Genomic DNA, 12,035 nt, shown 5'->3' with positions numbered 1-12,035 from the left:
CTTCACTGTATAAATGAAATATGGATGAATCCTTATTAAAGTTACAGAAGTTATTCAGTCAAGAGCAGTGAGTAGTTTGTTGTTTAACATTAAAACAAAAGCAGCAGGTTTATTAGGCTGCTGTCACTTTAAGAGCTGCACCGATCCAATATACTCATACACATGCTTTTTATTTCTCAACTGTTATGTTAACTTAAGACTGTTTACTAGGGTACTTATCGTGTGTGACTATGTCTGTTCAAACGCAAGAAGACGTGAAAGAGAGCTCTATTCAGCATCAGCCTTCGCACGCTGTCTGAATTCTGTCAGAGAAGCGGTTCACATTCGAGGCTTTCTGTAAAATTATTTTAGTAACTTATTTAAACAGAACTTTTCCTGTTTCGAATGCGCATGCGTCGCGTCTGAGCGCGTTGTTGTCTTTGGAGCTCCATCGATTGATTTATAATTCTTGATTTCTCTTTAAACTCACTTACAACGAACATTTTCTACTTTTCCTCACCTCATAGTTATAACGCGGATTGTTGAGCAGACGCGTCTCAAGCCTTGTGATCCAACGCTGGATACTCTTATAGGTTACGTCCGTGGATCACGGCTGAACGCGTCTTCTCCGCACTCATTTAAGTTACAAACAAACATTTTTCACCTATCGTGCGTCTACTCTACACCCGTACCACTGAAAAGACGGATTATATCCAAGACTTAAGCCATAAATTAGTATTAATATTGATAGCACCACTGGTAGCGTCGTTGCTAACTTAACTTACTGTCCATCTGTTAAAATGGCGAATATATCAAATGTAAGTAGTCTACCTTTTGGTGCAGGTGAAGACACATTTGAGCTGCACGCGGTGCAGTCTGAGCTGGAAGCTGTTGAGAAACAGATCCACGACCTTTTAGTAAGAAAAGCCGAGCTGATAGACCGGCGTTTGGCTCTCGAAACATCGCGCGCCGAGGCACACAAATCAGAGATTAATGTTACTAACCCGCTGACTCCGACCTCGTCTACTCCGTGCGTTCCTCAACATCGGTCCCGAACGTCGAGGTCGCGATCAGCCATGGTCTCGTTCACTCCGGCTCCAACATGCCATCACGAAGCCTGGATTTTTCCGCAGCGGAAGTCGCGAGTCAGGTCTAGACCAAGAAAACTCTCTCCGACCCTCCCGGTTTTCGAGATATCCACACAAAACCGCTTCTCCCCTCTTCGCGAAACAGAACGCGATGCTGTGATCATCGGCGATTCCATCGTTCGACACGTACACGTTACGTTAAATAAAAGTAAGGTGCATAGTCACTGCTTTCCTGGTGCTCGTGTTTCCGAAGTCGCTGCTCACGTTCCCGAGATTCTGAACGAGCGCGTCGGAACCGTTGTCCTGCACGCGGGAGGGGCCGACATCAGACTGCGCCAGACGGAAGTTTTGAAGAAAGACTTCAGGAATCTGATCGATACGGTACGCAGCACATCGCCTGATATAACGATTATTGTGTCAGGACCGCTTCCCACGTACCGACTAGGTCATGAAAAGTTTAGTAGATTATTTGCGCTTAATGAATGGTTAATGTCATGGTGCAATGAGCAGAAACTTCTCTTTGTAAATAATTGGAATCTGTTTTGGGAGCGTCCTAGGCTTTACCGTGCTGATGGCTTACACCCAAGCAGATTCGGATCGGATCTTCTGTCAGATAACATCTCCAAAATGTTAAATACCTTTTGACTAGTAAACAAAAGTCCAAATCATAGTCTCTGCTGCACCAATTTAACTGATATAAATAGTGTAGAACATTGCATAGAAACTGTGTCTATTCCTCGTTTAGTGAGATCAAATCATAAATCTACTGCAGGATCTAGAAAAAATCTAATTGTTATTAAACCAGAAAATGTTGCTATTGGTAATCAAAAACAATTTTTAAAGCTAGGTCTTTTAAACATTAGATCACTCACACCTAAGGCAGTTATTGTAAATGAAATAGTCACAGATAATAGCTTCGATGTACTTTGCCTTACTGAAACCTGGCTTAAACCAAATGATTATTTCGGTCTAAATGAGTCTACTCCATCAGGATACTCCTATAAGCACGAGCCCCGTCTGAATGGTCGTGGCGGCGGTGTTGCAACAATCTATAGAGATTTTCTCAATGTTACTCAGAAAACGGGTTATAAGTTTATTTCATTTGAAGTACTTGTACGAAATGTTACGCTCTTAGATGATAGAAAAACATCCCTATTATCTCTAGCCTTGGCTACCGTATATAGACCACCTGGGCCTTACGCTGATTTCCTAAAAGAGTTTGCAGATTTTCTCTCAGACCTATTAGTTAACTTCGATAAAGCATTAATTGTTGGAGACTTTAATATCCATGTAGATAATCAAAATGATGCGTTAGGGGCTGCGTTTACTGATTTATTAAACTCCTTTGGGGTCAAGCAAAACATTACCGGACCGACTCATCGATTTAATCATACACTCGATTTAATTATATCACATGGAACCGATCCAACCGATATAGATATCATTCCACAAAGTGACGATGTCACTGACCATTACATGGTAACTTGCATATTACGTACTCCTGTAATATATCATGCTGCGCCGCGTTATCGATTAGGCAGAACAATCCTTCCATCCACCATAGATAATTTTTCAAACAGCTTATCGGATCTGTCTCAGCTGCTCAGTGAACCCAAACAAACAGATGAACTTGAGGAATTAACTAGCACTATGAGCACCATTCTCTCTGGATCATTGGATATTGTTGCGCCCATTAGATTAAAAAAGGTCAGAGAGAAAAGTAAAGCACCATGGTACAACAGTACTACGCGTGTTCTAAAGAGAGAAACCCGTAATTTAGAGCGTAAATGGAAACAAACTAACTTAGAGGTCTTTAGAATCGCATGGAAAGACAGTACGTCACGTTATAAAAAGGCCCTAAAAGCGGCCAGGGCTGAGCATCTTCGCAAACTAATAGAAAACAACCATAACAATCCTAAGTTCTTATTTAACACCGTGGCGAGACTAACAAATAAACAGATGTCTCCTGAACAAAGTATTCCATTACAGTTTAGTAGTAATGATTTCATGAAGTTCTTCACTGAGAAAATAGAAAACATCAGAACCACAATTGTAAACGTTCAATCCTCAATCGCGCCTTATAATTCAGCCTCAATTATCACGCCGCAAGAACAATTACAGTGCTTTTCAACTATAGAACAAAAAGAGTTAAATAAATTTATCATTTCCTCTAAAACAACAACATGTTTATTAGATCCCATACCAACTAAACTATTGAAAGAAGTGTTACCTGTAGTGGAAGAGCCTCTCCTCAATATTATTAACTCATCTTTATCTTTAGGTCATGTTCCAAGAACATTTAAATTGGCAGTTATAAAACCTCTCATTAAGAAACCACAATTAGATCCGAATAATCTAGTAAATTATAGACCCATTTCAAATCTACCTTTTATGTCTAAAATACTAGAAAAAGTTGTGTCCGCTCAACTGGGCTCTTTCTTACAAGAAAATGACACCTATGAAAAGTTTCAGTCTGGATTCAGGCCGCATCATAGCACTGAAACTGCGCTCGTTAAAATCACAAATGATTTACTTTTAGCTTCTGACCAAGGCTGTATCTCAATATTAGTTTTACTTGATCTTAGTGCTGCGTTCGATACTATAGATCATACAATACTCTTAGATCGACTACAAAATTATACTGGTGTTCAAGGACAAGCATTAAGCTGGTTTAGATCGTATTTATCTGACCGCTACCATTTTGTTTATTTAAATGGAGAAAAATCTATCATAACTCCAGTAAACTATGGAGTGCCGCAGGGATCTGTGTTAGGCCCTCTATTATTCTCAATATATATGCTGCCACTTGGAAATATTATAAGGAAACATGGAATTAGTTTCCATTGTTATGCTGATGACACTCAAATCTATATTTCATCACGGCCAGATGAAAACGCTAAATTATCCAAATTGACAGAGTGTGTTAAAGATATAAAAGATTGGATGACGCATAATTTTCTTTTATTAAATCCAGACAAGACAGAGGTACTACTTATCGGTTCAAAAAACCACCCACAAAACCTCTCACAATACAACTTTAACATAGTAGGATGTCCTGTTACTTCATCCTCTACAGTAAAAGACCTGGGTGTTATATTAGACTGCAACCTGTCTTTTGAAAATCATATTTCATATGTTACAAGAACAGCCTTTTTCCACCTTAGAAACATTGCTAAGCTACGTAATATGCTATCAGTTTCTGACGCAGAAAAGTTAGTTCATGCATTCATGACCTCGAGACTAGATTACTGTAATGCGTTATTAGCCGGTTGTCCTGCATCCTTAATAAACAAGCTACAGTTAGTCCAAAATGCCGCCGCTAGAGTTCTAACTAGATCAAGAAAATATGATCATATAACACCGATTTTATCATCCCTACATTGGTTACCTATAAAGTCCCGTATTAATTACAAGGTATTGCTACTGACTTATAAAGCCCTAAACGGCTTAGCTCCAGTCTATTTAACCGATCTTCTATCGCCCTATAATCCATCGCGCTCTTTAAGATCACTAAATTCAAGGCTTTTGGTCATACCTAGGATATCCAGATCCACCAAAGGAGGGAGAGCATTTTCACATTTAGCACCAAAACTCTGGAATAGTCTTCCGGATACTGTTCGTTGCTCAGACTCACTCTCCCAGTTTAAAACTAGATTAAAGACGCATCTCTTCAGCCAGGCATTCATATAATACTTTTAATCCTACAGTTAAATCCGACCTCTAGTTCATAAACGCCAGAGGAGAACTGGCCCCCGACTGAGCCCGGGTTCTCCCAAGGTTTTTTTTTCTCCATTAGGTCACCTGATGGAGTTTTTCGGTTCCTTGCCACTGTTGCCTTTGGCTTGCTCAGTTGGGGATATTTGGGGATATTTAATTGAATTAATCAATCAACGATACTATTGATCAGCATTACCGAACGTAGACGTTCCACTAGAAACAAACATTGATGTATTGTTCTAATTTATTACTGTGAAGCTGCTTTGATACAACCTGTGTTGTGAAAAGCGCTATATAAATAAACTTGACTTGACTTGACTTGACTTAAATCTATGGAAACCCCTAGTTTCTGTAACCCTGTCAGACAGTAAACCATCCCAACAGATGTACCCTAGGAAACCTCTTCACCAACATCAGATGTTGACTGACTCTAGTAGCTGTTCATCTTCTAGAGTGGCCCTTTAATCCAGATTGTTAAATGTTGAACAATCAACATGAATTCTTACCTGTCGGAGTCCACGGTTTCAGAAGACACCGGAAACTCCTGCTTGACGTTGAACTGATCCAGGTAGGACTCGACGATGGCCTCGAAGTTCTCGGACACTGAGCCGAAGCAGATGTCGGGCCGGTGAACAGCCAGACACGGGTCAGGGCAACGAGACGTCTTCTTCAGATACCTCCTCCGGCCCGACTCGCCCAGAGCTCTCCACCTCTCCGTGAGCTAACACAAGACACAGCACTGTCATGCCCTTCACAGTCACAGTGAAATCAACATGCACAATGCTAGTTTTTTTTTATGGAATATTGCAGTGTTTATTAGAAATAATTTATCCGTGCACATCATTATTGTGTTAATAATCTCGACTCAGAATAAGTTCCTCTTGCAGCATCTCTTCTCTTCTCTGATGATGTGGGCGTGGCTATAACCTGTCACTCACATGAGATCAGCCAATAGCAAACCACAACCATCCAATCAATTCCCCACAGACACAATCAAGCCCCGCCCACATTTGCTCTTGTTCCAGAAGCGTTTCAGGGCGCAACTTCCCTTTCATGCCAACTTTAAAACCCTCATCCTTACCTTGGGTCATTTTGACCAGAAATTAATTTTTTAATATTTTTTTTTAAATTGAGTGCTCAATAGAGGGGTCCAAGACCCCCGGACTTTTGTCACACTTGCATACACAAAAATATGTAAAGTATTCTAGCAGTTTTGTGGTTGAAATATAAAAAAGTAACAAATCCTTCGTTCGGAAATTTGACCCCCTTAGGAATGAATGGAATGCGAGGAATCCTTCAGTGAATTGAGAATTTTTAGATTTTTCTGTGTGTAAACTAAAAATACTAAAACTTTACCAAAAACTGTTTTTATAATGTCTACATGTATCTGAATGCATACTGAAGTGAACTGACTTTAGGACCCAGAGGAGCAGCTCATTTGCTCCATATAGAGCTATAATGCCATCTAGTGGCAAGAGTCATTAAATTTCATGTTATATTATTTATTTTCCACAAGAGGTCGGCAAAGACTCCCAATGTAAGATATTTTGAGCTGAATTAAAAGGGTTATGCATGAAATTGTGAGTTATTTTGAATTTAAGTTGAAAGAATGAGAGGAATGTGCTTAAATTACTATTTATTTCTTATTTGTTGATCAAATCTAGTAATTTAAAGGTAAATAAAATAAAAAAATAAAAAATCTCCCAAAAAAATTGCATTAAAAAATAGAAAAGATATGATCAAAATTAAAATAAAATAAGATTTCTAGACAAAACAACAAAAACGTTTTTGATAAGTTTAGGGCTTCGGGTCATTTTGACACACGAGGGAAAGATGTGTTTCAAAGTGCGATGGAAGGACGAGGGTTAAACAATACTGTGTTACTCTGGAAAGGTTTGAGGAACTGAATCATCTTTCTAACCAGCATCTGTAAGCTGAAACTCTCCACAAAGGCTCCAGTACCTGTAGAGTGGCCGCCTCTCTCCCGTTGGCCAGATCCTGGGCCTCCATCTGAGACTTTAGCTTGCTCATCTTCTTCTGCGAGAAGAGAAGAAAGCCACCGTCTCTGGGAGAAACACGCTCATGTTTGGCTTTCCATCTCTTAATGGCTTTAAAGTGATTATACGCTTCCTGTGGGTCCATTTTATCCAGGACTTCATCCAAGCACTTAGACTTTCTGATAACCTGATAAATAGGAAATAATGCACTGTTAAACAGTGTTGTGTGTAACCCATTACAAGTAACTTGAGTTACGTAATCAGATTACTTTTTACTAAGTTTTTACTTTTGTTACCAAGTAACTAGTAAAGTAATGCATTACTTCAATTTACAACAAAATATCTCAGTTACTTTTTCCTTTTTTTGTGTGTGTGAACATGATGGTTATCTTTAGTTCTATATTTAGTACCTCTACTGTACAAGAGTAAACAAGCATTTCCTTCTGCCTGAGGCTTCATTTCACTTTTAGTGTGAAAAGGCCTGAACATTTGCCAAAAATATAACTTGTTTTTGTTGTTATTAAAAAACAAACAAGCAAGCCCAGCCCAGGTGAGAAAAAGTAACGCAAAAGTAATGTAATGCATTACTTTTTCATAAAAAGTAACTAACACAATTAGTTACTGTTTTTGGGAGTAACGCAATATTGTAATGCATTACTTTTAAAAGTAAGTTTCCCCAACACTGCTGTTAAATGTAGTGCAGAAACATGTCTATGTACGGCCACCTCGTAGTTGTCTTTGATGAAAGGGAACTGGCGCGGCTGTAGGAACTGGATCTTGGGGACGTCGAGCCCGTCTTCTCCGTAAAGAAACTGGACCACACTTCCATCACTGTCCCGCACAGTCATATCATACTGGACCACCAGACCTTCCAGATGCTTGATCACACACCTGAAACACAGCAGCACTTCAGATCTGCCGACAGAAGAGAGTGATGAAGCAGAAGCGGCTCAGTTAGACCCAGATCTACCTCTGCAGATAACCAGACCGACTGGTTTTGACCGCAGTGTCCACAAGGCCTTCACGACCAGCCATGCAATGGAAAAAGAACTCCTGAAAATAGAAAGAGAGACACCACTTACATTTTTTCATTAAATTTTTCTACACACAGTGACATACATGATTTTCAGATGAAGCACACCGGGTTTCATTTCAATTGATCAAAGTTTGGCTGAGATACAGCATCTAATCTGATTTTGGGTCAACATCACAATAACTTTTGGACAAAAAGGAATAGCAAAATTCTGTTCAGTCATTTCTGTGTGGCTCAGTCCAGTGATCGTCTGAGCCAATTTTAGTAAGAATTGTGCAAAATTTGTAGCAAAAAAACAAACAAACAGATTATAATATATTTCAATGTAAGACACTGGTTCTCAACTGGTTTGGCCATGGGACCCACATTTCCCTATGGTCATTAAGCTGCTACACATTTTTTACTTGGGAGTTTTACCTAAAAGAAAATAAATAAAGGGGACAACAGGGCTAGAGGCGCACCGGGGTAAAATAAAAATATTAAGAATCAAAATAAAAGTCTTGGATCAGAAAAACAGAATTACATTTATTGTTGTTGTTCCTTTGCTTGTACATTCCACGACCCAATGAAAACGGTCTTACGGAGGGGTCGTGGTGCGACCCACCATTTGTGAAACGCTGATGTAAGATATGCAATGTGATCAGCATGAGAAGAGTATGCTGGTGAAATATATTTCACTTTTCTAGATTAAAGGTTTCAAAAGTTCCAACCATTTGAATAGTGAATTTTTGAACTGGTGGTGGCGCTATAGAGTCAGTCCTAGAGACCCAAAAGTTGGTCAGATTATAATTCAATACAAGCACTACAAGTGTGCCAATTTTCATTATTTTCCTCTTTCCCGTTCATAGGGCTGCCATAGACTTGATATTCAAGTAAACTAACAATTCCCAGTGGCTTCGGTTCTTGACCCCTAACTAGGGTTGAGGACGTTGAACAAACCCCTCTGAGCAACAGTGACTACTGACAAAACTGTGCATTCACAACTGTTACGTCCAGAGACGAAATATTATTATTGTCATGGTCCATCAGAAGAGTTGTGTTCTTTAATGTTGCTACTGGTTTTGTATTTTTATTTTATTGTTGTGTCTCTCTTCAGTTTAACTGTGGAGGTTACCTTTATTAACAGCCTTTCTTTGTTTTATTGTTGTTGCTGTTAAAGTCAAGTTTATTAGTTATCTTATTGGATGCTTGTTTTGTTCATCTGGAAGCTGTAGGGAGGTGGACGCCTCTGTTTTCTCCTGTTTTGGGGCCAGGAAGGGAGATCGGGTACAATTCTGTTATTAATTCCCTTTTCTTTGGTAGTTTAGTCAGTTCCCCAGTTAGATTGCTTCTAGTTTGTTGTTTTGGCCTTGCCCTCTTCTGAAGCCATTGCTTCCCTTAAAGTTTATTTTCCTATTATAGCTTGTCTTGTTCCATGAGCTCATAATAATAAAACACTTTATGATAATCAGTTTGCTCGTGGTGCTGTGGCAGGACTCGGATCAACGCTCTTTAATTACTGTTGCGTCCGCCTTGACCCCTAGACTCATCACAATCCAGCCTGAACGCACCTGAGGTTTGATCCCTGTCAGGAATCTGCCGGTCACGAATCCTCCGGAGCGCGGCTGCGGTTCATAGGGCTGAAAGCAGGGCAGGGATTTCCCAGAAGGCATCAGTGGTGGCCGGCGGCCCTCCAGCTCAATCTGACCCAGTAAACAGGAGATCTGCACATACACAAGAACAAGGGTCAGGCGACGATCACAACAACAACATCTGCTTTAACCAATCCCAGTCAGGGATCAAACAAGGCATCAGCAGAGTTCTTTCCCTGATCGCTGATTTGGCCGTTAAGTAATGTCTCCGCAGTGACGTTGCAAATGTATTGTCATTTTGTGGTGAATGATACAATATGTAACACGATTATCAGCCGATCGATCAGAGCACCCTTGAAATGTGTGGTGTTCGCTGACTGTGAACTGAGCCGAAACACAACAATGATGATCTTAAAATATCTTCATCACATTATCAACAAGTTTAACAATCACGTTATCACATTCCTGTTTTTTTGTCCCCAAATCTAAGGCCCCATGAAAAGTCTTTTGTTAATCCACTTTTTATGATCTTTTTAAGGATGCGCAGGATGAACTGTGCAAAAGTGATAAAAAAGCTGCGGTGTTCACACCATGGACTGTATAAACATATGTTCGTAGTGTGTGTGACGTCACCCGTCGTGTTTCTGAAGAGTGTTTTTGAAGCCCAAAGTGGGCGGAGCAAATGTGAAGCGAGGCGGATTAGCTGAGGTGACGTGACGCTAACAGGCAAACGGCTAGTAGTGACATCAGCGGCAATCCACCTGTCACTCAAGTGGCCAAGCCCTTAATTATGCAGAACTTTAAGGCTTAATATAATTTAAACGGATGGGTTATTAAAAATATTCACCCCCTCACAGTTTTCATGAAGGGCAAAAACAGCTTTATAGACCAAAACCACTTTTAGCTCCAGGCTGTAAACATGTTTTCTTCTAGGGGTGGGGGAACAATCGATTCTTCGATGCATCGCGATGCGGACGTGGACGATTCTGAATCGATTCACAAATGTCAAAAAATCGATTTTCTAAAAAAAAAAATTTTTTTTTCTAATAACGTAATATTGACGGAACGCAAAAGGCGGAACTATAAGCGGACGTGCAGTGCGCGGACAGTCTGTGGCGCGCACATAACAGAGTCGCGCACATACATAACAGACTCATGACGGCTGAGCGCCAAATTCGAACGGCACCTTCTTCGTTAAAAGCTAACGTATGTAAAATTGGCAATTTCATTGTTACCTATTTAGTATTTTTGTATGAGAGCTGCTTTCTGTATTTAGTTTTCACAACAGTACACTGTGTAAACCGATCTGTTATACGTACGTTACACTACAATATAATTTCAGTCACAAAAAGTTACATTTTGACTGTGCTCTCTGCAGAAGTTCATTCACTTTTTTTGTATAAGCTGTTTTTGATTGTAGTATACAGCAAACATTTCAAGTCATAACTCTTTATTATTTAGTTGTGTATAAGAGTGGCTTTGTATGTTACTAATTGAAGCTACAGTAAGTTGTTCAAAAATGTTCATTTTGTCTTCTTAATGATTAAATTGGACAATTTTCTTCTAGAAAGACAAGGTGTTCAGGTGGAGAAAACTTTTTCTTTACCTTGACATGTTTCGACTGCAACCTGCAGTCTTCCTCCACCTCAACACCTTGTCTTTCTAGAAGAAAATTGTCCAATTTCTACAGTATGTTGGTTCTGATCTACTTCCTAAAGGAAATAAGCCTTTCATTAATTTGTTATTGTTTAGTTCAACTTGATGAGTCACAACACAATGTGATGTATTCATTTCTGTGTTCTACAGAACATAAGCTACATACAAATAATTCTGAAGTTATAACTACACGACACAGAAAGTGCTTTGAGTTGTTGTTACTCAATAAAAGAGTTAAGTAATTCAGAAGCTGACTTTTTTTAATACTGCAATCACTTTGTAGTGTATTTTCGTTTACTGTTGTGAAATGGAAAATCAATAATCGCTAATCGAGAATCGTTAATAATCGAAAATCGACTGTAATCGAATCGGGAAATCAGACAGATTAACCACCCCTGTTTTCTTCTGCTGTAAAGTTGGGCATTTTAACATGGGGGTTTATGGGACTGACTCTCCTCTGCAGCCGGCCTCTAGTGGCCAGAGGATGAACTGCAGGTTAAGTCTCTTCCGTGTTGGACTGAAGAGAGAGACGGGAGGTTCTGATTGGTTCAGGCCTGCGCTGTGGGAAACATCACCTGCATGGTGTTGACCGTCGAGCCCTTGGCCCCGGACTGCACCATCAGCTGGAGGTTGTTTTCTGGGAAGGAGCGATGGAGACCCAGTGGCATGCAAACCTGACGACCAGAGGAAACCCATTAAGACAGAGTGATCGAACTTCCACAGCGAGGACATTTGGAGACGAGCTCTGGATTATTAATGTGCACCTTGTTGATGTTGTTGTTCACTTGATTGACCTCCTCTTTGAACTTCAGGTCCACCATGTTGAAATCTCTCTGGTCTGTGTTGAGATGTGCGTCCTGCCAGCGCTCTCGGGCTTCAGCGTCTCCGGCGGACGCAGGAAGGTTAAACGCAGCCCGGAGAGCCTGTGTGAAACATGAGAGTCACTGAACATGAACTTACAATACTCCCTCATAATATACTGGATATCTTTAAA

The 12,035-nt window shown here is 40.1% G+C and overlaps 1 protein-coding gene across 1 annotated transcript in view; it reads right to left on the bottom strand.

Annotated features, from left to right (window-relative positions):
• Positions 1-12,035, bottom strand: part of polr1a (RNA polymerase I subunit A) — an 82,535-nt gene that overhangs the window by 17,163 nt on the left and 53,337 nt on the right. Inside the window, exons 18-24 of the mRNA XM_081383557.1 lie at positions 11,806-11,964; positions 11,617-11,715; positions 9,365-9,517; positions 7,752-7,834; positions 7,507-7,672; positions 6,747-6,968; positions 5,291-5,505 (exon numbers count right to left, since the gene is read on the bottom strand). Of these exons, the coding sequence (XP_081239683.1) occupies positions 5,291-5,505; positions 6,747-6,968; positions 7,507-7,672; positions 7,752-7,834; positions 9,365-9,517; positions 11,617-11,715; positions 11,806-11,964 (1,097 nt within the window). The remainder of the gene's footprint in view (positions 1-5,290; positions 5,506-6,746; positions 6,969-7,506; positions 7,673-7,751; positions 7,835-9,364; positions 9,518-11,616; positions 11,716-11,805; positions 11,965-12,035) is intronic.

The sequence above is a fragment of the Scardinius erythrophthalmus genome (genome assembly GCF_964197995.2).
Source record: "Scardinius erythrophthalmus genome assembly, chromosome: 13".
Classification (NCBI taxonomy): Eukaryota; Metazoa; Chordata; class Actinopteri; order Cypriniformes; family Leuciscidae; genus Scardinius; species Scardinius erythrophthalmus.
This window is presented reverse-complemented; position numbering and strand designations above follow the sequence as displayed.